Here is a 27653-nt window from a genome sequence, read left to right as displayed (position 1 = left end):
CAGTGCACAGGATTGTTGGAGATGCCAACCAGACAGCTGGTCGGGAGGAACTTTGTTACCCCAGAAGGGGAGGATCATATAGTGACCTGGCCAGAGAGCTGAGTCATGAAGGGGGAGCACCCTGAGTCAAGAAGAGAGAGAGGGGGGTCACAGTGAGTAACCAAGGCTGCCAGACTGGGTGAGAGCTGAGCCCCAGATGTAGTCAAAAAAAGAGGCACCACCTGCGGTGGGTGCATCCCTTCACAGTGCCATCCTCAACCTATAACATTTTAAACCATGTCTGCTGTGGGGGGCAGGATAAGATTTTTTTTGTAGTGAAATGCACCTTATGCTGTTATGCCATTCATAAAGAGACCAGATAATCAAAGACCCCAGTAGTGTCTGTATTGACAGTAGGCAGTGTTGTTGTAGCTGTGGTTGTCTTAGGATATTAGAGAGACAAGGTGAGTAATGATGACGTCATTAGGCCTATATATATGAACCAGAGTTCTTCCATGTTTAAACTCTGTCCTTCCATGTTTAACTCTAATCGGCCTCAAGAGCCAAGGACAGGAATTGGAATGTGTAAATAACCAGTTACCTATTACAACCTTGCTTATAACCAGGTCCTAAGCAATAATGATGAGGTTTGCATGTTTCTAGCTGGAGGAGGGGTGGTAAACTAGAGTAAATAGAACCAAATGATTGTTTAGAGGAATGTTACTAACAAGCTAGATTTATAGCCCTAGAATGATTTAGCGGCTTAAATGTATAAACATGTCTTCGGTAGAGAAAGGAGGGGGAGTAGGGGGTGGTGGCACAGGGGGAAAGAAGTGGGGGCTTAGTTGTGAAAAGTATAAGAAGAGAGAAACTGTTTTTGCTGGTGTGCTCGATTTGAGACTTGCCTGTCTCCTTGCACCACTTTGAGATCTCAAATAAACTTTGATTGTTTCTCCACCCCGGTGTGTTTATTGGCGCGAAGCACGCCGGGCAACGAACCCCCGTCTGTTGCTGTCCTCGGGCCTCTGTGCCTGCAACAGTAAGGTAACGTCTTGTATTGGAGCAACTTCTGTTGGTGAGAGAGACAAGCTTTCAAGCTACACAGAACTCTTCTTCCAGTATGGCTGAAGCTGTGTAGCTTGAAAGCTTGTTTCTCTCATCAACAGCCGTTGGTCCAATAAAAGATATTGCCTCACCCACCTTGACTCTGTGTATTGACAATGCCAGTTTGAAAAATCAAATCTTGTTGCTTTTTCAAGGCTTCACGTTTTCACTGAAAAAAGTCCTGGCATTCATCTTCAGTTCTAAAATGTTACAAGAACTTTAAAAGCTGTTTCCTCCCATCAGTTAGCAGTCCGGTGCACACACTGTACTGTGTTCCCATCAACTCATAGCAAGACATCAGAGCTGTGAGTGGATTTCTGAGCCATCCCTTGCACTTTGGGATGCAGACAACAGGCTAGATGCAGCTCCATCCAAGTCTCTGAAGTAACACCGATTTACATGAGCTGAAGATCTGGCCCAGATATATTTATATTTTTTAATTGGGCTCATACTGTTTTATAGAAGTAAATCCGGACACACGTACAGGTCAGAGTTTAATATCGGTTTATAAACTTTGTTGGCATCCTTTCGTCTACGAGAGACAGTGGGAATTGCAGCCTACGATGTGTAGATGGTTTGCAACGTCTCTTGTGACTGACTAGTCCAATCCAAGATTTGCATCTAAACAGAGGCCTAAGCTTTCGAAAGGAACTGGTGACTCTGGGCATTCACCCAGTTTTCAAAGAGTGCTGAGCACCTGCTCTCTGAAAACGAGCCTCTTTCAGGGTGTCCCACATTGTGCACCCCAAATCACTAGTCCTTTTTGAAAGTTAAAGCCAGAGTCCCTAGCAGATTGGAGTGCCCACACAGCCTGCACTAGTCTACACTAAACCACCACCAGCAGGCAGTCACTGTTTACTCTTCAGTGCCCTTAGAAGGGGGACAGCCCACTAGCCATTTTTAAAAGATAATTTTTAAATTTATTGGATGGGGGAGGGGTGAGAGATTTTGCATGAGCACCAACAGCCCCTCCCAAGTTCTTATCTGATCCTGCCTCAGCCCCTAGGTGTAGGCCCCCACTGTTGGAATCCAGCCCCCCTACCACTTCAGGATTGCTCTCTAGAGAGAGAGCACACTGCAGCTGTGAAATGCTGGTTATCCAGCAAGACGGCCTTTAAATTCTACCTTTCAGTTTTCCCTCCACTGAGCTCTATGGGGAGGGGAAGGAAGCAAAGCATAAACCTGTGAGCAGAAGCAGTTCAGTTGGCTGGCTCACAGAGACCAGATGTAAATTAGGGTGGCTGAAAACTTTTGATTTCCTGCAGTGATAGGAAAAAACATAATAGGCAAAGCTTGCACTGGGCAGTGACTGCACCCACTCAGAACAATCCTCTTCTGAACATGCAACACAGTTAGCCAGCCAAGTAACAGAGACCTTTCACTGGTGAATCAATCAAGCCCGCTAACTAACTACAAAGCAGGTGATATCTGCAATAAATGCAGTCTTGCCCTGGAATGGAAGAATACATCTCAAAAGAACCATTATTTAAATCAGAGAGGGACATGCTGGGGGGGGGGGGGGGGAAAGGTGTCAAACTGGGATCAGGAACTAAGCAGTCCTGAAATTCTAATTCCAGCTCTCACACACACTATTCTCGTAGCTTCAAGCCACTCACTTACCTTCTCTTCTTCAATTTCCCCCTCTGTAAAATGGGGCAGTAATACTTGTTGCACCAAATGCACCACGAGGAATAATGCTTGCAAGGTGCTTTGAACATGCGAAATACTGAGCCCCCACAATGGGGCACCAATCCTGATCAGGACTTCTGCGAGTTACTGTAAAACAAGTAACAATAGACATGCTAGTCTTCAAAACTTAGCAGAAAAGTCACTGTTATTCAGTTGAAACCCTACTGGGAGAAGTAGTTTCTGATTGAAACATCTAACGAGAATAACCATCATTTCCCAGGTCAACCAGTTCTTTCCTTAAAAAAGGGGTGAGATGGCTCATGGAGATGATAGAGTATTTCTCATCATGTTCTTTAGAAAGCCTTTCAATGCTAATTGCAGGCACATTCCATCTGTTTTTTTGCCATGACTGTGGTTACACACAAGTCTCTGATGAATAACTGAACATTAGATCAGCTGGCCCTGCACATCTCTCTGAACATTAGAGGGCCATCATTTTTGTATTTCTAACCTGGAATGTGTTTAGGGACTGTCTAGTTTGATAAGGAGCTTTGCTTTTCTATGAAAATCAATACAGCAATGACAAAGCGATATTGCCAGTCTGAAAGCTGCTTGATACAAGGTCAGGTCAGCCAGGGCTGGAAGGGACACAAAAGATTAGCTTACATCTATGTACAAAAACACTGAACTTTCCCAAAGGAAGAAGGGAACTGACAGACCTTGCAGAGTCTCTGCTCGCCGCCTATGATGGCAAGAAGGAACAGAGGCAGCTATACATCCTTAGTTAGGGACGTATGAGGCAGGGTGCCACGCAGCCCCAATGGACACTGCTATACAGATATCCTGAGCGCACATGCATCACTCACAGTGGGGATCAGGCAGTGCTCATAGAGAATCAATGATGTGCATTGTATATGACTCTCACGCTGAAATCAATAAACAAGATGCTTCCCTTGCTGAGCGCCTGGGTTTGTAGGCATGGTTTTGTGGGCACAGATATCAAAGCAGGGAAGACATCAAAACACTGTAATTAGCCACATAGCATACTTTTAGGGTGCAGCTCATGGAAGATTCACACAGACCAATTCCCCTGCGTTCCACGCAGCTCAGCTATGCTAATGCAGACATCAGCAATCGCCCAGGGCCTCACATACTCTGCACCCTTATGGCAATACATTTTGCCACAGAACAATGGGCAGTGAGAGTCTTGATACAGTTTGGTGCTAGTCGGAGGAATGTTTATTGATTTCCAATTTTCGCATTCAGACAAAAAAACAAAGTAGTTTCTTTTCTGACATCGCTCAGGAGAATGAGACGTGCACCCAGGACATGACTCTTCAGGGATGACCTAGATAACACAAAGAGGAATTATTTATTCATTTCATAGTGATGTCTTCCTGTTCTTGGAAGGCACCTCACACATTAGGCACTACTGCAGATAAATAATAAATAAGCAGCAGCAAGGAGCTGACCTCATACTTCTGGCACAGACCAAGCTCACATTGGCTTCAAGTAGAGCTTTAAAAGTGTGTAAAGCAGATACTGGACGCTGTGAGCTTTGCCTCCATCTTTCACTTCGTGCTCTTGATGGGCCAACTCAACTTAAAAATCCTGTATTGTAAACAGCAGTGTTTACCTGTGTTACAAAAATAACACTTCAGATCATTAGAAATAAAATAATTATAAAATGTGATGTCACATTCGATTACTTCAAGTCTTTATTTTCTTTCTGCACTTCTCAGACTCTGGGGAGTGAAGATCGTGGTCTGCTTCACTGCCTCAACCATGAGGTGTCAAACGTTGCCAGGGAGTGTGTGTTTAAAAAAATGTTTTCATTAGACTTTTTGAAATCATGTGGGCACATTTCCCTTGGTCTTTGGCTTTAATAGATATGAATCTGTACTTATGCAGGATCTCTCATCGTGCAAGAGGTCAGCAGCTCTCATGAGCTGCAATTCTCATTGGGTGGTAGATCTGAGGAACAACCAACTCACTTGCCCTGGAGAGAGCAGATGGCTTTAATGCTTCAAGTTGTTTTTTTAAAATAAAGCAACACATTACTTGATTAAAATCTAGTTATGTGACCTGGGGTCACACAGGACTTCACAGGCAGCAGCTATATTGCACACCATCAGTGCGTTGACTTCACTGTGGTAGCGTGAAGTCCTATAACCTCTGTGAGGCAGCCATCAGCAGTCAGCTTGCGGATGTCTGGCAAACCTCACAGTAGAGGACAGCTGTGCTCCGCCGTGCGGTATGTTACAGTAGCTCATGTGGAATACAGAGACATGGAATTTTCACCTAGTGCCCCATTCACAGTAGAACATGTGTAACTTATCCAGGTGCCTGACCTTAGCCTTTCAAGGCATGTCCACACTGCAGTTAAAAACCTGCAGCTGGCCTATGCCAGCTGACTCAGGCTCAAGGGGCTCGGGCTTAGGGTGACCACCTTTTCAAAAGGCAAAAAGCAGGACACATGCAGGGGCCCTGCCCCCTGGCCAGGGCGGAAGCCGGTGCTAGGCCATGGTAAGGGCCGCCTAGGGAGCCCAGGCTGCTGCGGTGAGTCCCGGACCCTCCACCTGCCCTGGGTGGGATGGGTGGTCACCCTATTTGGGCTAAAGGGCTGTTTAATTGTGGTATGGACATTCAGGCTCAGGCTGGGGTTAGATTCTAGGACCCTGCGAGGTGGGAGAGTCCGAGAGCTCAGGTTGCAGCCCTAGCCCGAATGGCTACACCAGCCCCATAGCCCAAGATCCGTGAGCCCAAGTCAGCTGGCAGGGGCGTCTAGTTGCAGTGTAGACATACCCTAAGAAACTCAAATTCAGGCCCAGGCCTGGTCAGGCTCCTGGATTGTGAGGTGGTCACTAAGGGGGCACTGTGCTAGGAAAAAGAGGGTATATATATGTGCTTACAAGGAGCAGCAATTGGGGGGTCCTGTCCCCATCTCCCTTCTGGTGGCTACGGCCCCAGCTTTCCCTCTTGGTCCATCTGCTGCTGTGGTTTTAGCCCCATCTCACCCTGAGATGTAGCAAAGGAGAAAGAAGTTCACAATAACTGGGGGGCGAGGACCTCCTGGCACAGATTCCAGAAAACCACCCCAGGCCAGGTGCAGAAATAGGGTAGGCACGCAGCAAGAGGCTTTATATCCAGAAGGGAGCTTTCAGATTATTTTGGAGGAGGGATACAGGGAGTAGACTTGAACACATGCAAATGAAATCTGGGCTTTCCAGAGGCAGGTACATTTTATAGCAGGCTTCTATACTATGCCCTAGCTAGGGCAAATTCTTATACTCCTTACAAGACCAGCCCAGGCCATCTGAACACAGCATGAGTAATGGGGTCAACGGAAAGGATAAAGTAAACTACAGGGAGTGTTATTTAAAAGGAAGACGATATTTCCTTAATAGTGTTGTCCTGCCCCATCTGTAGCCTTTTTTTCAGATGAGTCTCCAGTGCCCCGGAACTGCTGGTTTATTTATGTTACTCATTTGCAAAGGGAAGCTTTGCTCTTGTGCAGAGGCAGCAAAATCACCCCTTACCAAGTAGTCAAATTAACAAACTGAAATTACTGAAGTAAATAGCGAAAGACCAAACCACCCAGCTGAAAGAGCAGCTCCTTAGTCAAAGAACTAGTAAATAAGTTTGGGAAAGCTCTGAACTGTTTGAGGCCACAATGCAGGTTCTGCATTTATAACATTGTCATTTAAATACCAAGTAATGTTAGAGCATCATCCTATCAAGGGAATTACAGACATTGATTAAGGCCCAGCTATGCTGGAAGGTGCTATTTTTTCCCCTCTCTTCAAGTGGTCAGCTTTACCTGGTATGCATTAAATAGATCAACAGTAGTACGCTGAAGCAGTGCTAAGGAGAAAACAGAAAATGGGTGCCCAGGTCCTGTCCCTCAAGGTCACTACTGCCAGTGCCTGCTGTACCAGTCCACACTGCTGCATGGAGGAACTAAGGACTGAATTAACAATAGACACAGTTTGTAACTTTGACTGCATGCTTTGGAGTTTTGTTCCATGGCTCTAGTACAGAGGACAGCTGCCGAAATCCCTTGTTTTCATTTTGCTTTAAAAAGGAAGGACATTTTCAGGGTAACATGACATCTGAGGAGGGGCATGGCTAGAAGCCAGACACTCCTGACTTTTACTCCCAGGTCTGACATACACTCTGTGGCCCTGGATGACACATTAAATCTGTCTGCATCAGGTTCCTCCATCCTCTGTAACATGGGGAGAATGCTCATTGGGATGGGTGGGGAGGGATCAGTCAGCATTTGTAAAATACTTTGAAGTTGAGCAACACTATGATTATAAAAATACTATGATGGTATAAATAGTAATAACGTGTAGCTTGCTCCTCCTCCTCAACCACAGGTTACACACAACATATCAGTGCTACTCAGACTATAACCTACCAGTCATGGGTACAATAAACGTGAGTCGCCATTGCAGTAATGATCAGGGAGTGCAAGTTTTGATCCATCCTCAAGCTACACAGGATTGTACCAAGTACCCATAGTAAAACATTAATGGTGCAAACCATTCAGACACTCTGCAGAATGCAGGCGTATAAGATTTTATGTTTATCTGAAAAGATAAAGAGAGTCTGAAAATGGATACTTGGCATTTCTACATCACAGAAGCAGTTTTTTTTTTTTTTTTTTTAAATAAATCCTGACTGTAATAATTTTCTCCAAGCTGACACTTGGCAATCTACCTATCTACTGAGTGGTGACAATGAGGAATACCGTATGGAAACAAAATCAACCTCAACAATAGCAGCATTGCTGCACTCATTTATATGCTAGTCACTCACAGGAAGGGCCAGATGTTTGGATGTGGAAGTTTCATTCAGAGAAAGAATGATTGAAGGCAGGGGTAGGCAACCTGTGGCACACGTGCCGAAGGCAGCACGCAAGCTGACTTTCAGTGGCACTCACACTGCTCCTGGCCACCAGTCCGGGGGACTCTGCATTTTAATTTAATTTTAAATGAAGCTTCTTAAATGTTTTAAAAACCTTATTTACTTTACATACAACAATAGTTTAGTTATATATTATAGACTTATAGAAAGAGACCTTCTAAAAACGTTAAAATGTATTACTGGCACGCAAAACCTTAAATTAGAGTGAATAAATGAAGACTGAAGACTCGGCACACCGCTTCTGAAAGGCTGCTGACCCCCGATTTAAGGAAAGCCCAAAGCCAATAACTGCCTCTCCCCCCCACCCCCCCAACCTGTCAGCACTTCCTGCGCCAAACAGGCAGACTTTAGCACATACTGCTCTCCCCTGAGCAGGAGCTCAATTCACTGGGCCAGCTAACGGAGCAGTCTAGCTCCTGAAACACAGGGAAGCAGTAAGCTCACTTCTGCAGCTCCCTGCTTGCCCAGGGCATGAGAAATTGGGACCCACCAACTCCTACCCTGCCAAGCCTAAAAGGAAAGAGATTATTATTGCCTCAGGCACTTCAAAGCTGTTGGCTTTGCTGTGTCATAACTAGGCATCTTCTACTTTGTTAAGTCCTGGCTGCTCTAGGCTTTTCAGGGCTTAGTGACAGGACTGGCAGGGAGTTGTCCATTTTCCTCCCCCTCCTCTCGCTACATACATATGCCATATTCTGCCTGTGATCTCTACTCATTGCTGGTGACCATCACCATTCACCTGTCCCTAATGCTCTGCAGCTGCTGGAGATCTGCCTACCAAATCAGGGGTGGAAATGCAACTCCGCTTTCCAAGCCAAATGGGGGAGGGCAGGTGGGGAAGTAGATTCCCTTCCATGTCCTTGGGTTCTGGTGTCAGATTAGAGAGAGATGTGGAAATGGAAATGGCACGCCTGTGCTGCAAAGGCCCCATGCAATCACAGGTTTAAGCTAGGGTTACCATATTTTAATTTTAAAAAAGGACACTCTGGCCCCGCCCCAACTCCACCCCTTACCCCCCCCTTCCCCAAAGTCCCCGCCCCAACTCTGCCCCCTCCCATGAATGCTCCGCCCCCCTGCTGCTCCCCCTCCCCTGCTTCCCGCGAATCAAATGTTCGCGGGAAGCCTGAAACAGGGAGGCAGCAGGTAAGCTGGGGTGGGGAACGGCGCAGCCCCCCCAGCCGAGCGGCTCCCTCTGGCGGCCGGCCGGCCCAGGCGTCTCCCGCCCGGCTCGGCTCGGGCCCTGGGGCACCGGCCCTGGTTCCGGCCTGCCCTGGCCCCGGCCGAGCACTGCCGGCCCCAGCGGCTCCGGCCCAGACCCAAGCCCCACGACCCCTCCCTCCCTATTTTCCCGGACATGTCTGGCTTTTTGGGATTTCCTCCCTGATGGGGATTTGAGGCCCAAAAAGCCGGACATGTCTGGGAAAATCCGGACGTATGGTAACCCTATTTAAGCCCAGCCCCAGTAGCAATTGGTTAACTTCACATTTATTGTTGGTTAAAGTTGCCATAAGGTTGACTCCATGAGCAAAAATAACTCCTGTCGGATTTAGGAATGCAATAAAATGTTTGTTATGCTCTTGGGGTGCCCCTTATCCCATAACCAGGTGGGCAGCACTGTCTCAGTATAATGCTGCCAGTTTCCCACACTGTGTTCTGATAGCAACAAGGCTCTAATCTACTTTAGGGCCAGGTATTCTAAATTCAGGGCTACAATCCAGGGGGCACTGCAGAAGCAACATGGGGAGTTACTAGATGTGGCACAAAACTTGTGTACCAGTTTTGCAAGAAAATTAAGCATAAGTGTTAAAAATGGAACCACACCATGAGGCCTACATCAGTGTGTCCCTTTAAGGCCTCTATAATGAAGAATCTGAAAATGCCAGATAATGGCTTGACATAGAATGGAGAATGCAGTAGACTGCAAAAAGTTCTAATTAAGCAATATTAAGCCTGCAGCTATATGGTCTTGTGCCTTATGAATGAGTCCTAGTAAAATCTGAGGATGACATTCCACCACTCCTGGAAACACAACAAAGCATCACTCTATTGGAATACCGGGCATATCTATAAATTGTTGAGGCTCAAAGCAACCTCAGACGATGGATGATGGGTCCTGTCAGTCTCTAACTCATATTTGGCCATTCAGAAAATGTGGATCATTGCGTGAGAATGACAAGTTGTTCCAATGGAGACTCAAAGAAAACTTCAGAAACAGTGACAGATGTAACTGTTTTTGGCAGGTGATGTCAAAGTTGTGTTCTGAAGTGACACTGGGTGTATTAAGTCTTGGAAGGAGTCCAAAGCTTGTAGAGACTTGATTATTCAGACTAGCACCACTCTCTCTCCTTCCCCCTCCCCTGCTTTTTTATGTACCTGATAAGTATACACACAAGTTGCAACTGAAAGTCATGTTGTAGTGCCTACCACATTGGAGACTCTGTCAATACAGCAGGAGCAATTGCTTTCAAAAGGCAGCTAATGAGACTACTTCAGAACCCAACTTCCCTGAGATAGCACAGCTTCTAGCACTTGTACATTTTGACAATTCTATTGACTTGATTCTTTTGTAAAATTGCAAATACAATACTTACACATTTCAGGATAGTGTAAGTTTCCATATCAGCAAGATTGCAGCCTGCACCTATGGTGCCACAGCAATTGCAGGTAAGAATAAAGGCTTGATCACCCAGTCTAACATTGCATCTAATGCAGCATAGCTTCACTGTTAAATACACCAAGCTTCACAGGAAGTGCCTGAAAACAGCTCCATGAAGGATTTGGTGCGGGTTCTTCATGAAGCTGTAATGAACTTCATTAAAGGTTGCCCAATACAACTTTTTGCATTGCTCTGTCATGCCATGGGCTCCCTTCACCAGTAGCTTCTCTTACTGAAGTGAGGCTGCTCAGATGTAAAATGCTAATTTGACTCTGAATTAAGGGAAGTGCAGGTTTTCCCCCTGAATGATCAACAATCTACCCTTCAGTAATCCATCTTGTGTGGCAAATTTAACATACCTGGTTGAGTTTGGAGTTTAACTCAGTACAAAAAATTAAAGTCCATGCGCAGAGTTGAAGCGAAGTTGAGAAACTTGGAACTGGGTCTTTTAAGTGCAAAGAAATTGAGCAACTTCCTGTTTCAGACTTCGAGGGAACTGAGGAGCCAGTTGAACCATTAAATTCAAGCCCACACTGAGACCAGCTACTTGACTATTTAACTGATGATCTACAGAGCAAGGGAGAAAATCTAAAACCTTCAGTGAAATATACAGTTTATTCAGTAGCATGGACTGGGCCATTGTAAGAAACGGCTAAACCTCTTCTGTGAGGAGACCCTGCATGTGACTCAGCAGATTTTTGGCCACCTCTGAAAGATACTTGCTTAGATGTAGAAGCCTTGGAGATTTCCATTGCATTTTTATCCTCGCCTTCAGAGGTCTGATGATAGTGAAGAAAATGCATTACAATTGCCCATCATTCAAGAGACAAGATTGTTTCCCCAGTTCAGCCTATGAAATGTCTCCTTAGCTAGACAGGCTCATCCATCACCACTGTCCCAAATATATTTAAAGCTTTGTACCTTCTTTAAAGCTACAGATTTTGAAACTTCCTGGTTATGATTTCTGATATGGCTACAGTTAAAAGTTTTTAACTTTCCATGGTTCAGGTCAATGATCCTGAACTTTTACAAGAATGGAAACATTTACCTTAATTGGTCCTGGCTGCTCTGCCATTTGACCCTCTGAAAAGCAGGACAAATATGAAACCATTCCTCACCCATGTCAATGGTGGTCTCAGTATGGAAAATATATTTGGAAATGCCCTGAATAATGCATGCCAAAATATTCAAGGCACATATAATTGCTTGCAAGAACCAGTTTGAATTTATAACCCAGAACTGCTTCATTATTTTATTCTATTTTGAAAATACTGTCCCTACTTACAAGCCTGTGTAAACAGTTTATAATGGAAGTGTCAACAGACCCTTCATTATAGCTCTATCAGATGAGTCATGTTAATGAGAAGAGTGGTGCTGGTAGCCTATTATTGCATTTGCATCCTTAGCACATTCTTCCAGCAAGTTAACAGGCAATACCAGAGTGCATCATCCTTATCAGCTGGTACACGGGTTCATCTGAGGTTGTAGTCAGCCACCCAGGAGTTCTGCTAGAGGGGATGCTACAGGTCACTGTAGCAAACAAACACTCTCTGAAAAAGCTAAACCAGTGATTGGCTTCAACATCCATCTCTACTAGTCCTGTGGGGCTGGAGGCTGGTCAGTTTGTAGGAAAACCTGTATCAAGTTACTACTACATTTATTAGATCTTATTTTAAAAGCACAGTTAAATAGAGCAACACAATTAGGTTTGCAGCTAGTTTATTTACAAGTATACATTTAACACAAAGAAACACTGATATCCAAGCCTAGTTAAGAGTAGTGTAACAATATGCATCATTTTGATGATTATTCTAACCAACAGACTACACTGAAAAATTAATGCCAGTAAAATTCTTGGTCATAATATTAAATACAATATAAACTGAAAATATGATTGCTTAAAATTTGAAAATGGAAGTGAAGCCATTTACACAGGAGTCAGAGTTTAACATAATCTGAGGGGAAAGGCTCCAACCAACTGTGTATCTTTCAGGTTAACAGAAGAAAAAAGAAGCATAGTTTATCCTTAAAGATAACGGGCAGTTTGCTTCTTCAGGTAGAATGTATTCCCAGTGTTCAGGTTTTGCAGTGGAATTACATTACTGAGCATGACGACTTTCCTTGTGAAGCTGCCCCATCAATCTTTTCTGCCTCCAAAATTATCCTCCTAAAAACGTCAACGGCAGTCTGCAAAGAGAGAGGAGTGTGATTAGCATGAAGGCTGCAATTACCACTTACTGAGAGAAAAACAACTTGGCACAGTTTTGTTGGCTACTCTAATAGACAAATGCATGCTCAATATATCGAGTCAGGTCTCAAACAAATATGGTAGGATTCGGGTAAGTAGGAAATGTAGGTGTAATTGAAATATTTACCACAAGAAACTCTTTGGAAAATGGGCATAACCCAATATACATGCTTACATGGGGAAACATTTAAAATATTCTGCAGAGAACAAGCTTTAACTGAACTTTCAAAAAACAAACAAAAAGCTAATTACTATACTTCTGCTTTGTATAGTAGCCATTTTGAATAGTAAGTGCTCATTGATAATATTGAAGGCTTACATATTCTGCCTCTCCAAAGACAATACACAAGTATAAATTGATTCACATACTCCAAGCAATACTACTACAATTCAGACTAGAAGAGACATTATCTCTGTAAAGCACCAAGTAATTTAACACCAAAAGGAGGGGGGGGGGAGGGGGAGAAAAATGGAGGAAGGCAATTCCAACTGAAATTAAAAAACAATTCAGTAGAGGGTTGGTTTTAAGTGTCTTGGGTCCTTTCGTCATGCATAGTGAATGTTCCTACATTATACTACTCGTATTTACATTTTATTGCAGTGACTACCATCAGACACTGCGTAGTTTACAAGTATTGTCCGAGATGAGGTGTCCCGTTCAGCTCTACCAGAATGGGGCAATGAGATTTGACACCTGCTGCAGGAAAATGCTCCAGCGATAACAGAAGAAAGTTGAATTTCAAGGGGAAGTATCTAATTTTAACCAAAATCCTTTTAAAGAGAGTTAATTTGAGCAGATAAACCGTAAATATTCCGACAGAGTCAGGGCTTACATTATACATATGAAACCTCAAATTGCAAAACAGCGAGCATTAACATATTTTGGTTGCATGCAGCCATATGTTATAAGCTTGCCACTTCCTTATACAGTTGAGGAAAAAAAATCCAAAACCCCTGGAAAAAACAAACAAACAAAAAACACAAAAACTGTTCCAATTTACTGTGTGTAGGCATCCTTGTACACATCCCTTCAGCAGCTAAGAGTAACTGCTATTCTCTGAGCAGGAGTCATCTTTCTAGTTATTGATTCCACTTAGAACTCCTTGCTGGACCCTCCCCTAGCTAGACTGAACAAGCTTAGGATACAGTAATCACCGGATAAAGTTTTTCCAATCTACTTGATGCTATTCTCTCAGGATTAGTTAGGAATCCCCTTGATAATCTCTCCCTCACCTGCTCACCCTATCATGTCCTCTATACTTTGGACTCACCTTTCAGCTGTGGGGAGGACCCACATTGTTATTCTACCGTATGCGATCCTGATTATTCTAGACAGTAACTTGGTGGGCAGAATGGATCTGTGCAAGGACACAAAGGAGTGGCACCTTTACTTGGATCAGAACTAGGTAGGAGCTTAAGTCCTCATCTGTGAGTTCCAACCTGCTGGACTAGGAAGTTGAACAACTGAATCGGACATCCCTCTTCAATGTAAGTAGGAGCCTGATTCATTAGAGAGTTTAGGTTTCAACAGATTTGACAGAAGTGGTAGACTGAACATTTGACTAGTTTACAAGGTTTTCATGAAAGCCTGAAAAGTTACTCTAAGATGCAGAAACTTCAAGCCTCTTTAAACTTCCCCCAGAGGTTACTCTTCACTTCAAAAATTCTATTAAATGAAGCGCCAGTGTACTTATATGGACTGAGAAACACTTCGAATAAGGGGGTTTATGTCATGACACATTCAGGTTGAAGGATTATTGAATACTAGCCCACACGGAGAAATAGTCACCCCTTTACAAAAGTTAATATGCAAAAATGGAGCATTCCATTGCACCTCCTTGTGGGATTCACTTTGTATGGTTAGACTGCAGACTGTAGATAATAGATTGCTGTGTTTTTGTATATTTTACAGCAGTCATCACTTTATTAAATATTCCTTTCTACATTGTTATCCTAAAGCCAATAGTGATGCTGAAGTTCTCATCTTCATTTTGGGTTTCTGAGGATAGCATTGATCAAGTTAAAGACCGACATTGGTATTCTGACTAAGGGAAGTTTGGTCAAAAGCTAATGTCTCCCTGTGTATCAATTTTAGTCTATCCAAGTGTCATTACTATTATAATTTCATGAGCACCAAGTTCAGTTTGTATTGAAAAGAAAAGATATTCCATGTTAGATGAAAGCAAATGTATGAGAACTGGAAGAAGCTGGTACAAGAGACTATAATTTGTTTAAAATAAACATGCTGAAAAGCTCCCTGCGTTATGTGTTCTGACCTGGCAGTTATTTCTCCAGTAAGGTACAATTTTTAGTTGGCTCACTTCCAAATAAATTCCACTGGACTCAAATGGCCCCACTATCTTAAAGTAATTATAGTAATATCATAACAGGCTGAATTCTATGTATAGCCTCTCATATTTAATACCATGTGTTCTGTACCATCTCAGGAACCATTAAAATACTATTCATCAATACAATTTTCCAAGCAATCCAAAGGCAAACTGACATAAGTGACTGTAATTAGTCAAATTGCACAATACGCTTCCTGTGCAAATTAGATTTTAGCAGAGTTCTGGACAGGATTACAGATCCCATCAACTACTTTCTGCTGATAAATTTTTCTCTGGTGACAACTCAAAGGAAAAAAAATCTAGTCTGACCTACAATACACTTAACTGTTATGTAAACAGTTGAAATTTTATTTTGGCTCTAGTAGACACTATTCTCTACATTCCTGACTGGAAACAGCTATTTTTAAAAAAAAGAGCACTTATTCTGTCAAATGAGACGAGACTATATGTTATTTCTCAGAGAGACTGTTCGTCTGGGCCACTCACCAAGATGTAGGTGGCCAGTAAATACATTTCACAGAAAAGATGGGATATTTAAAAAGTTTTAGTTACATACATTCTTTATGGATCTACAAAGAAAGATCAAGAATACATTTTCAAGCTGGTAAATCTTTTCAGCAAAACAAGGTCATGAGACAACAGACAGGTGCCACTGTTGCATGAACAATACAGTCTTCATTAGGAACCACTTCCCTACCTCACAGGGGTATTGTGATGCTGTTCAACACAATTGGTCAGGTCTACACTACAAACTTTTGTCAGGGGCTAGATAAGCTGTACTGGCAAGAGCATAAGCTGTGTCTACACTAGGAGCACTTGCCAGCATAGTATACAGATACGGCTATACCAGCAAAGTGCTCTTACGTATAGATCTGGTCTTTGATAGTTTGATGATTGATGGCAGTGGTGATTAGAATTACTGAACTCTGATCAGCCATTTGACCATGTTGGCTTATTTCTAGATTTCAGTTTAGTTTTTTCAAATTGAGGACAGCACAGCAAATGGTAGTAGTTAGCATTAAATCCAAACTGAGTATAATCAAATCTGTAAAAAAATAAAAAAAAAAATAAAAGGTATTTCTACCTAATCTTACATAAAGTACTAGAGGCTTTAAGTCTATTTGCTCTTCCTTCGCTACTAATACACTTGATCATGGAACAATTATATGGCCTAATTATAGAAATTGAAAACTACTGAGAACACCATAAAAGCATAGTTATTTGAACTCTCGTTCTGCATTTAGGTTTGAGTGAAGTGTTTTGCTTGGCTCCACAGTTTGAGTGCTTATGAGTAGGCTTGGCATAAATACAATTTTTTAAATATACTTTCAGATTTTTTAAGCATTTTTATTTTTATCAATTTAAGTTTTCACAGTTGCATGAAATTATGGGAGGGCCTGTCAATTATTTAGTGACAGTAAATATTGTGATTCAAAAAGTTAAGGATTTATAATCATTAAAACCAATGGTCATCACCACATGTCAAAATATACAAAGTAAATATTCTTAAATCAAAGTTCCCAAGCAGCATTTTTTTTAAAATTTTTGCCTATTTGTAGGTTTTGATTATCAATGGAAATGTGTGTGTATGTTTGCTGACATTTACCAATAAAAATCTAATCCTTACAAGCCTACTTAGAATCATTAACAAGCTACCACAGAAGAGTTTACTGGACACCTCTTGTGTGGTTCCATTAAACACACCAATTTGCCTTTCCCTGGCACAGTAAGATTAGTCAATGCACTCAGTGTGCAGGTCTTACCTTTGTGCTACAAAAAATTGTCCTCCTCAAGGAGTTGTACAGGATGCCTCACAGCACAGGAGCATGATCTAGATTCATTTGTGGCTTAGCCCCATAAGCTCCTAATGTGTTTTGGTACAAGGGCATTTTACATCTTCCAAAAGAGGAGGAAAGAAAGCCCTAGAATGTGACGGAGAACAGAAGAGATGCACATATGCCAGGAATGCAGCTGGACTGCAGACACAACGTAACATCTGTCATATTGTATTTCAAGCTTGGTGTTTCGCTCCAGGGCAGACTTCTTCAGGCTCTTGTGCAGTCACCACCCTAGAAGCACGCTGACTGCAGTTGGCAACAGGAGATGCATTTCAGAGTTCTCTGATTCTAGCTCCTAGCAAGAGGAAAGTGCAGAGGTCATGTGGAAGTGGACTCAAGGAACCACCTCCAAGCTCACCACCATGGAAACCAGTACCTATAAGCAATCCTAGATTTTGCTATCTACAGTTACAGCAGGGAATTACAACTTCAGATGCTTTTTCTGCCCACTGCTGTCTTGAACTGGACTCCTAAGTAGACCAGTTGAGATGGAGACAAAAACTGCAGTTTGTGATCCAGCTATGGCTCTCCAGAAAGAAATCTACAGCAGCAATAGCTTCCTTTGCCTGGTGTTCTATCAAAGGTTGCTGCAAGCTAGGTCAGTGTTCTTGATGTTGTTCCTGGTGGCCCAAATGGGAGAGCTTTGTATTGCTTGTAATAGCCTCAGCACTGCAAAATACTGAGTAGCTGATGTGAAGGCCATGTTGTGATGTGATGATCTAAGCCAGTGATTCTCAAACTGTGGGTCGCAACCCTGTTTTAATGAGGTCGCCAGGGCAGCGTTAGACTTGCTGGGGCCTGGTGCTGAAGCCAAAAGTCTGAGCCCCACCGCCCAGGACTGAGGCCAAAGCCTGAGGGCTTCAGCGCTCAGGTTACAGCCCCTACCCACCCAGGGTGGACGCTCTCAAGCTTTGGCTTCACACACCCCCAGGGGCTGGGGGTCAGGCTTCGGCTTTGGCCCCCCGTCCAGGGCGGAGCAGCTCGGGCTTCGGTTCCCCTTCCCAGGATCGTGTAGCAATTTTTGTTGTCAGAAGGAAGAACTTCAACTCCAGATTTATAGAATCTGGGTAGTCCTCTAAGCAAGAAGCTAGCTTTCCTGCAAGCAGGAGGATAAAGAGAGGGTGGAGCATAGTCATAATCCAGTCCCAATAGTCAGGGTGCTGGTATTATCATGGCCAGAAGACAGCAGCTGGAGAATTTATGAATCTAACCAGAGGGCAAGTGCTCAGACTTCTTGCTCCTAAAGGACACTCCCTTTGTTCACCCAAGACAGCAGCTACCACCTGGAGAATAACAAGACTTGCTCCCAAGCTAGAGGAAGCTTCTGCCCTCTGAACTGGAGGGGGCTTTAAAGTCATGGAAGACAATCTCGGCTCTTCAAAGGGGGTCCCTATCCCAGAGGTTCCTTGGTGCCAGTGTGAGATCTCGCCGAAGAGGAGGAAGCGTCTCCAGAACCAGCAGGATGTTCCTGTCTGTGGTTCCTGTTGAAAGGGATGCTTCTCTGTCCGGCTCCCTGCCTGGTCTCTTTAGTTAAGGGGAGTCTTGGATGGATGCAGCCCTATCTCCCACCTTTTACCTTCCTTCCCGACGAGTGCAAGTCACAAGATCCCCAGCAGCTGCCTACAGTACCAAGGGTGGCTGTCCCAGCTTTGGCCTTTGGAGTACTTGAGCCCCTTGGCATGCTAGACAGTAATTCTCTGGCTGTAGCCAGAGGCAGCCACACAATGTCGGTGCCAGTCTTAAAAAGATTTGTGGAATCTGATCCTTCTCTGCTCAGTCTTCACTGGCTGGCAAAGGTACTGATCTCTCCGCTTCTTGAAAACTATTGGATTTACCAAGCATATTGTATAGAACAAGTGACCTCACCAAGATGGTTGTGTACTTTCTCCATCTGATGGAAAGGCGCTATACTCAAGCATCTGGACTGGCAGAGGATCAGAAGAGATCATTTACACCTGATGTTTAAGAACCTGTATTACATTATGCCAATATCAATGATTAAAAAAAAGAAAGTCTCCAGTTAAGGTTACTAGGTCATCCTTGATATAAATCTTGTCCAGCAACCTTTATCAGTAGCAATATCTTTTGTACCAACTTAAGTGTTAGGTACTCACTGCAGTTTGGAAGCACTGATTAAAAACAGAATTTTTGCAAGATTCCTAAATAAATTGGGAGGCTTGTGGAGAAGTTCATACATTTCTGATGTACAATTACTGTTCCTCCCCACAGTATTTCATACCCTTTGAAGCAGAGTCTAATCTGCACAGGTTTGCTACATATTTCAGATGACAGCATATAATCTAATAGTTCTGATGTCCAGGCATTACACAGTACACACTTTTTATTATGGAAACATAACAAATCCCATGCCAGTCAGTTAATGAGACTTTGTATGTTAGCACAGCAATTTAATATGCTAGATCAGGGGTGGGCAAACTACGGCCCGCCGGCCAGATCCGGCCCCTCAGGGCTTTGGATCAGCCCGCGGCACCATGTCCCTGCGGCCCCCAGGCAGGGGGACAGAGGACTCCATGTGTTGGCTCCAGGCAACGCCCCCCACAGCTCCCATTGGTCGGGAACGGGGAACCACGGCCAATGGCAGCTTCAGGCGAGGTACCTGGAGGTGCGGCAAGGGCACCACACACGGAGCCTTCTGCCCTCATCTCCCCCAGGGGCCGCAGCGCTTCCGGGAGCGGCGCGGGGCCGGGGACATGGCAGGTGTGCAGGGAGCCTGCACTGGCCCCGGTGCGTGCCGCTGCCACCCTGGAGCCGCTTGAGGTAAGCGGCGCTGGGCCGGAGCCCGAACCCCTCCTGTACCCCACCCTCCCAACTCCCTGCCCCAAACCCCCTGCCTGCACCTCACACCCCTCCTGCACCCCAACCCCCTGCCAAGCCCTCTGCTGCACCCTGCACCCCTGTGCACCCCAACCCCCTGCCAAACCCTGCACCCCTGTGCACCCCAACCCCCTGCCAAACCCTGCACCCCAACTCCCTGCCCTGAGCCCCCTGCTGAACCCCACACCCCAACCCCATGCCCCAGCCCTGTATACAACTTCCCCACTCAGATGTGGCCCTCGGCTCAAAAAGTTTGCCCACCCCTGTGCTAGGTGTTATGAAAAAACTAACTTCTTTATAAAAAAGCAGGCTACATAACTAGAGTGTCACTTCAAGTTTCAGAAAGTTATCAATAAGTTCACAATATGAATTATTGAGCTGTTCCAAAAATTTATATTTAGCAATGGGGAAAAAATGAATGCCAGCTAGATTGTCCAACTAAGAAAAGTTGACTGCAATTAAATCAGATTTAGCTTAAAGAATTTGTTCTAGAGTGGAGCATTCATATACAACCACTTAGCTGCAAGTCTATTACTCACTGAAGGATTTCACAGGATGTTTACAATCTTCATATTTTTGCACTACTCTGGAACTAGACGAAAGAGTGGCATTAAACTTGGTTCAGATTTTGGCAAGAATTCAAGTACTACAAAAATTAATTCGTGACTTCCTTTGGTTCTGCAGAAGATTTTGAAAGATTTGTACAATCAGTTTTCTTGAGTGGTGTGGAGAAAGTAAATAAGGAAGTGTTCTTTATTCCTTCTCATAACTCAAGAACTAGGAGTAACCACATGAAATAGGCAGCAGGTTTAAAACAAAAACAAAAGGAAGTAATTCTTCACACAACACAGTCAACCTGTGGAAGTCCTTGCCAGAGGATGTTGTGAAGGCTAAGACTACAACAGGATTCAAAACAAAGAACTAGATAAATTTATGGAGGATAGATCCATCAATGGCTATTAGCCAAGATAGGCAGGGATGGTGTCCCTAGCCTCTGTTTGCCAGAAGCTGGGAATGGGCGACAGGGGATGGATCACTTGACTACCTGTTCTGTTTATTCCCTCTGAAGCCCAAAGCATTGGCCACTGTTGGAAGACAGGATACTGGGCCAGATGGACCTTTGATCTGACCCAGTATGGCCGTTCTTATGTTCTTTCACCCTGTGGAAACTGGATTTTCTTGACCGTCCACTGCCAGCAGCACAAGTTCTGGCAATTACATGTATGAAAGAATAAGAGACGTATGATTTTTACCAGGAAACAAGGTTCCACCTTGCAGGATTGTCTGTTTGTATCTTTCCTGAAGTTCTTTGTGCAACAAGAGTTGATTCCTAATTTTAGGTATAGAGAAGTGCTAGTGAACTTTCCACCAGCATAAGGGTCAGCCTGGAGCCTTATTCTTCATCACAAACCAATCTGATACTGTTCCTCTGACCCAATCATGAGCCTCGATTCCATAAGGCAAAAGTTTCACTAGCAACATAGCTTGTTACAACCAAAGCAAAAATTGTATTTGAGAACAGACAGCCTATTAGTACTTCAAACCCACAGCCGGTTAAAATAAACTAGGGAATAGGTCAAGGAATATTATAGATTAAGCACTATATGCAGCCATGAGGACTGATTGCTCCCTCCCCACCCCCACAATTTGCAGGTACTCCAGAAGGAAGAGCCTGCAATGGGAGGAAAATGGCATATCACCAACTTCACCACTAGCTTTTCTTCTTCCTGCAAGAGAGAGGCATCCTGACCCTGGAGGCTCCTGGTGTTGACTTACTGGGAATGCAGCCTGCATATTCCTGCCAATGAAAGCCAGGCAGGGGGAACCACCGGTGTGAGAGGTGTGTTGATGGAATCTCAGGAAGCAGATATGAGTTGCAGGTGGTGGTGGCTCCTCTCTACATCATCCAAGATCACAAGGACTTTGACAGGGCACACGTCAACATTTGAGATGGAGGATGCCAGCCAATGACAGAGGACTACAGCAGCAGCAGAGAAGAAAGAAGAACCAGCTGCTCTAAGTGGAGGAGTAGCTGCTGGCCACTTTGGGTAGTAGACAGTGCTCCACCCACCACCCCAGCTCCAAGTCCACAGAAGTCAAGACCCAGTATGCTGTATGGCAACAGGAGGTGAGAAGCAGACCTCAATTGCTGAAGGGGAGCCACATCTGCCCCCAAGACTGGCAGGCTCATAGCCACCACACCCAAGAGGCAGTGGTGTAGGGTGCCAACGGTCAGGGTTTCCCTTCTGAGGGGACAGAGGCATCCATCTGCTGACCTCATGTCCCGAGAGGTGTACTGCCTGCCTGAAGCCCACATCAGGGACATTACAGAAAGGTTGGTGAGGCTCATCGGTACCTCTACCTAGGACTCATCCATGTGGGCATTAAATGTTACTGCTTATCACCCAGAGAAGATCAGCAGTGACTAAGGGCTCTGGAAGTGAGGGTGATGGAGTTGGGAGTACAGATTGTGATATTGTCCATCCTCTCAGTTGAGGGTTGGGCCCAGATTGGGACAAGCACATCCAGTAGATGCATGGCTGGACAAGATGGTGTTGATGGGAAGGCTTTGGCTTCCTCAACAATGGAGTGCTGTTCTGAGAAGGAGGGCTGCTGGGAAGAGATGAGATCAGCCTGATCAAAAAGTGCATGAAGATGCTCTTCCCCAACTTGCTAACCTAGTGAAGAGGACTTGAAACTAGGTTCAAAGGGGGCAGGTGACAAACTCACAGGTAAGCATAAAAAGGAGACCTTAAAAAGGTCTAGATTTTGGGGTGGAGGAGCAGACATGGAAAATTACAATAGGGTCATAGGAGGAACAAGAAAATCAGTGGGGTAATCTGATTAACAACTTAGGTGTCTATACACAAATGCAAGGAGTATGAAGAACAAACAGGAAGATCTGGAAGTATTAGTACATATGCTAAATTATGACAACTGGCATCAAAAACTTGGTCAGCTAAGTCTCCTGATTGGAATATTGGTATACAGAAGTAATGCTTGTTCAGGAAGAGCAGGCAGGGAAAAAAATGGGGGTGCTGTTGCATTATACATCAAGAATATATACCTTGTTCTGAGTCCAGAAGGAGGTGAGAGACAGATGAGTCTCTGGTAATGATAAAAGAGAAAAAAAACATAGGGGTGACCGCACAGTAGGGGTCTACTATAGACCACCAAATCAGGAAAAGAAGGTAGATAAAGCATTTCTAGAACAAGCAACAGAAATTGCCAAAACCACGAGACCTGGTAATTCTTGGGGACTAACTACCCAAACATTTATTGGAAAAGTAATATGGCAAAACACAATTTCCATTACGTTTTTGGAACGTATTTGGGACAACTTTTCTTCCATAAAGTGGAGGAAGTAACCAGGAGGACAGACATTTTAGACTTTATTCTAACTAGCAGCGAGTATTGGTTTCAAATATGAAGAGGAAGGCAACTTGGGTGAAAGATCACGAAATGATCGATTTTATGATTCTAAAGAAAAGGAAGCAGCAGAATAAGGACAATGGACTTCACACACAAAAACGCAGAGTTTAACAGACTCTGAACTGATAGGTAAGGACCCATGAGAAGAAAGTCTAGGATAAAAGGAGTTCAGGAAAGGTGGCAGTTTCCCAAGGAGAAAAATATTAAAGGCACAACTGCAAGCTATCAACATGGCTCCATCAGAAGCTCCTTAATGACCTGAAAAATCAAGAAGAATTCTACAGAAAGCAGAAACATGGGCAAATTGCTAAGGAGGATACAAAAGAACAGCACAAGCATGAAGGGACAAAATCAGAAAGGCAAAGGCACAAAATGACTTCCACTTAGCAAGAGACATAAAAGGCAATAAGAGGTTCCTTAAACCATTTAGGAGCAAGAGAAAGACTAAGGAAATGTAAGTCCTCTACTTAACAGGGAAGGAGAGTGAATAATAGATGAAAACAAAAAGGCTGAGATGTTTAATGCCTATTTTGCTTAAATCTTCCCTAAAAAGGTTAATAGTGACCAGATACTCAACAGAATAGATATTAACAACAAAAAGGGGGAAGGAACTCAAGACCGAATAGGGAAAGAACAGGTTAAAGAATATTTAGATAAGTTAGATGTATTCCAAGTCTATTGGGGCTGATTAAATTCATCTCGGGTACTCAAGGATCTAGCTGAAGCAATCTTGGAACCATTAGCAATTCTCTTTGAGAACTCCTGGGGGATGTCCCAAAGGACAAACATAGTACCCATCTTTAAAAATGGGAACAAAGACTGGGGAATTATAGACCAGTCAGCCTAACTTCAATACCTGGAAAGATACTGGAACAAATTATTAAACAATCAATTTGTAAGCACCTAGAGGATAACAGGGTTAATAAGGAATAGGTAAGCATGGATTTTGACTTTGTTACTGGCCTGGTTGGGTTGGAGGAAGCAACAGTCATGATATATGGCTTTAATAAGGCTTTTGACACAATCCCACAAAATATTCTCATAATGAAATTAGGGAAGCGTGGGCTACATAAAATTACTATAAGGTGGGTGCACAACTGGCTGAAAGACCACACTCAGAGTATTAATCAGTGGCTCCTCATCTAACTGGAAGGGTATATCTAGTGGAGGTCCCACAGGTGTCTGTCACTACTGAATATTTTCATTAACGACTTGGATAATGGAGTGGAGAGTAGGCTTAAAGTTTGGATGCCACTAAACTGGGAGAGGTTGCAAGCTCTTTGGAGGACAGGATTAGAATTCAAAACAACCTTGACAAGTTAGTGAATTGGTGTGAAGTCAACAAGAGGAAATTAAATAGACAAGTGCAAAGTAGTACATTTAGGAAGGAAAAATATCAAATACAGAACTACAAAATGGGGGAAGTACTGCTGAAAAGGATCTAGGGATTACAGTGGATAACAATCTGAATCAATGTGATGTAGTTTAAAAAAAAAAAAGGGCAGATATATTCTGGGGTGTATTAACAGAAGTGTCACATGTAAGACAAGAGAGATAACTGTCACATTCTACTTGGCACTGGTGAGCCCTCAGCTGGAATACAGTGTCCAGGTCTGGGTGCCACCCTTTAAGAAAGATGTAGACAAATTGGGGAGCGCTCAGAGGAGAGCACAAAAGTGATAAAATGTTTAGAAAACCTGACCTATGAAGAAAGATTAAACGCGTACCCACTTTATCATCTTAAGAAAAAAGACTGAGGGGGAGAGGACCTCATAAGTCTTCAAATGTCTTAAGGGCGGTTATAAAGTGATCAACTGTTTCCCATGTCTACTGAAGGTAGGACAAGTGATGGGCTTAATCTGCAGCAAACTTTTTCTTTCTGAGGTCCCCCGCAACATGCTATAAAAACTCCATATCCAAGCTGTACCACAACAACTGTTTTTCTGTATACAAGAATCAGGGCCAGCATTAGGGGGTAGCAAGCAGGGCAATTCCCTGGGGCCCCACAACAAAGGGGACATCACAAAGCTAAGTTGCTCAGGCTTTGGCTTCAGCCCGTGTGGTGGGGCTCGGTGTCCTGGGCTGCAGTTCTGTATGGTGAGCTTCGGCTTTCTGCCCTGGGCTCTAGCGAGTCTAACGCTGGCTTAGCGGCCCCACCTGAAACCTGCTGGTGGCCCCTGGACCCCTGGTTGAGAACCACTGATGTAGGTTATATATTAGGAAAAACAACTTTCTAACTATAAGGGTAGTTAAGTTCTGGAATCCCCATCACTCAAGGTTTTTAAGAACAGGATGGACAAACACCTGTTCAGGGATGGTCTAGGTTTACTTGGTCCTGTTTCAGTGCAGGGGGGCTGGACTTGAACTCTCGCTGCCCTTTTCAGCTCTACATTTCTATGAAATACTGGAACATATTCAGGGGGTAAATGAGGAAGCTATTACACCAAAAAGGATTAGTGTTAGGTTAGAATGAAATTAAATCTGCTAGTTTTGTCACCATTTAGAAATAACAGTGTTAACACTTACAATGTTTCCTGGTTATATTTGGTCAGATTGTGGCCATCCATCCATCAACACAACCCACATCACTACAAGATTTATGATTTATTTATGATTATGAGGCAGGGAAACATTACTCCTATTTCAGAGGGAATAGAAGCACACTGGCAAAGCCTGGAAAAGAACCCAAATCTAAGGGCTGACTAGTGCCCTACCCACAATGCTATCTTTTCATCCTTGTAGTGGTATGTTCCTGCTAAGGATTCAGCAATTAAATTCTCTATTTTTGAAGGTACCGATACAGATCAAGCTATTACCACTTCAGCTTAAGGTGAGAGAGTTGACACTGAATCTAAAACTTTCCATTTTAGCACCACAACCAAATACACATATAATTAAGTTACACCTTTAGTCCCATATTTCTCCTTTCAGCAACCTGACTTCATCTACAATTCTCAGTGAAATATCTGGACAAGCTTGCACACATGGACTTCATTGCAATCATTTCACTTTCTGTTGCCAATACACAGCTATACAGCATATTTTTAGTTTTCTCCCCATTGCGATGAGGTACATGTGGAGACATTTAAAGATCCTTTGATACCGAATCCCACTATTTAAATTGCAGCGTATCAAAGTGGATGTTAATTGGTTACCTGATTTTCTTTAGCAGAGGATTCCAAGAAAGCTGCATTCCAGGATTCTGCTAAAGCTTTCCCTTCTTCATAGCTAATCACCCTGACCAAATAGAAGACAGTATAAATTATTACAGCAAAGAAAATGTTTGATGGCTTGTGGAGAAGTTAGAGCATTTGCTGCACAACTGCAGTTACTTCCCTGCAGCACTTCATGTTCTATGAAGTATTAAACTGCGTCACATGCAGTATAAACATCTCGAAGTACAATTTGGGTCTTGCAATACTTACTTTCCATTTTTACCATATTTTATAATACCTCCATTTTATATAGTGCTTTAAAATTATTGTCACAACATTCCTATGAAGTAAACATGCAACTACTCCATTTTGTAGATGAAAGAGAGGTTAAGTGACTTGCTCCAAAGTGAGAGTCAGGATTAGAATTCAGTAGTTCCTGGCTCTCAGTTCCATTCTCAAGTCCACAGTACCTTAGTTATGATAACTTAGCATAAGCTGACCTAATTCTAAATTAAACTAACTTTTTAGCTATGGAAAATTACGTACCTATAATTTAGTTCCCAAGAAGAAAATTTCATTGAAATTGTTACAAGTGATGTTGCAACAGAGAACAGTTATGGTATCTTACATTTTTCAGAAAAATATTGTATTTACAGTACATACCGTTCCATATGCAGGTCTTTTTTGTTTCCAACCAGCATAATAGGTATTCTGTGAAAAAAGTGAACCACTTTTAGAACAGCTGTTATAGTATATTGAACAAAGTACTAGTAATATACCTGCAATGAAATGAGATGAAAGTGTTACTACTTACTGGACTTTTCCCACCATATCCAATAACTTGCCATGGATAACTTTAATCACTTCAAAACTGCAAAATAAAGGGATGAAATCACACATGCACTCTGATGTTTAGCCTTAATACCCAATACACAAGCAATTAATTCCACCTGTAGACTGTTTGAGTTTAAGCTTTATTCTCACTTTAGATGTAAAACAATTGAGATGCTGTAAATGTGTTACTGATTCCTATACAAGAGGCAAATTGGGCCAGAACTCCATAAAACACCATACCATCTAACAATATTCTTACATAGGCCAAGATATTCCTGCCTAATATACTTGGTTCCCCTTTTGATAAAGGGCACTGCAAGTGTATGAATCAAGACGGGGAAAGTCATGCTTTAAGCATTATTTGGATGTTTGATGCATCTGCTTGGATTGTAGGTACACTTTAGGCAGAATGTGTAATAAGATTTAGCTGCACAAATGTAGGAAGTCTGGGTAAGAAGGTTAAATTAAAACTACAGCTTCAAAAACAAACAAGCACTAAGAGGGAAGGTGCAATAGAATTACTAAGCATGTATTGCTTTGCTGAAATTCATAGTACGTTCTATTTTTTAAATTGGGACAATACTCAATTTCAAAATTAAAATAGAATGCAAGTGATTTCATTCAGAATTTATGCACTTGAAAATGAAGAAAAAGCCTAAA

General features: G+C 43.2%; 1 protein-coding gene across 1 annotated transcript in view; it reads right to left on the bottom strand.

The window, feature by feature from the left end:
- Positions 1–12002: 12002 nt before the first annotated feature.
- Positions 12003–27653, bottom strand: part of RHEB (Ras homolog, mTORC1 binding) — a 61642-nt gene continuing 45991 nt past the window's right edge. Inside the window, exons 5-8 of the mRNA XM_065398915.1 lie at positions 26974–27030; positions 26823–26870; positions 26160–26241; positions 12003–12487 (exon numbers count right to left, since the gene is read on the bottom strand). Coding sequence (XP_065254987.1) covers positions 12395–12487; positions 26160–26241; positions 26823–26870; positions 26974–27030 — 280 coding nt within the window. The 3' untranslated portion in view covers positions 12003–12394. The remainder of the gene's footprint in view (positions 12488–26159; positions 26242–26822; positions 26871–26973; positions 27031–27653) is intronic.

Source organism: Emys orbicularis, chromosome 2, assembly GCF_028017835.1.
Source record: "Emys orbicularis isolate rEmyOrb1 chromosome 2, rEmyOrb1.hap1, whole genome shotgun sequence".
In the NCBI taxonomy this organism is placed as follows: Eukaryota; Metazoa; Chordata; order Testudines; family Emydidae; genus Emys; species Emys orbicularis.
The sequence above is the reverse complement of the archived record's forward strand: the minus strand, read 5'-3'. Positions and strand labels throughout refer to the sequence as shown.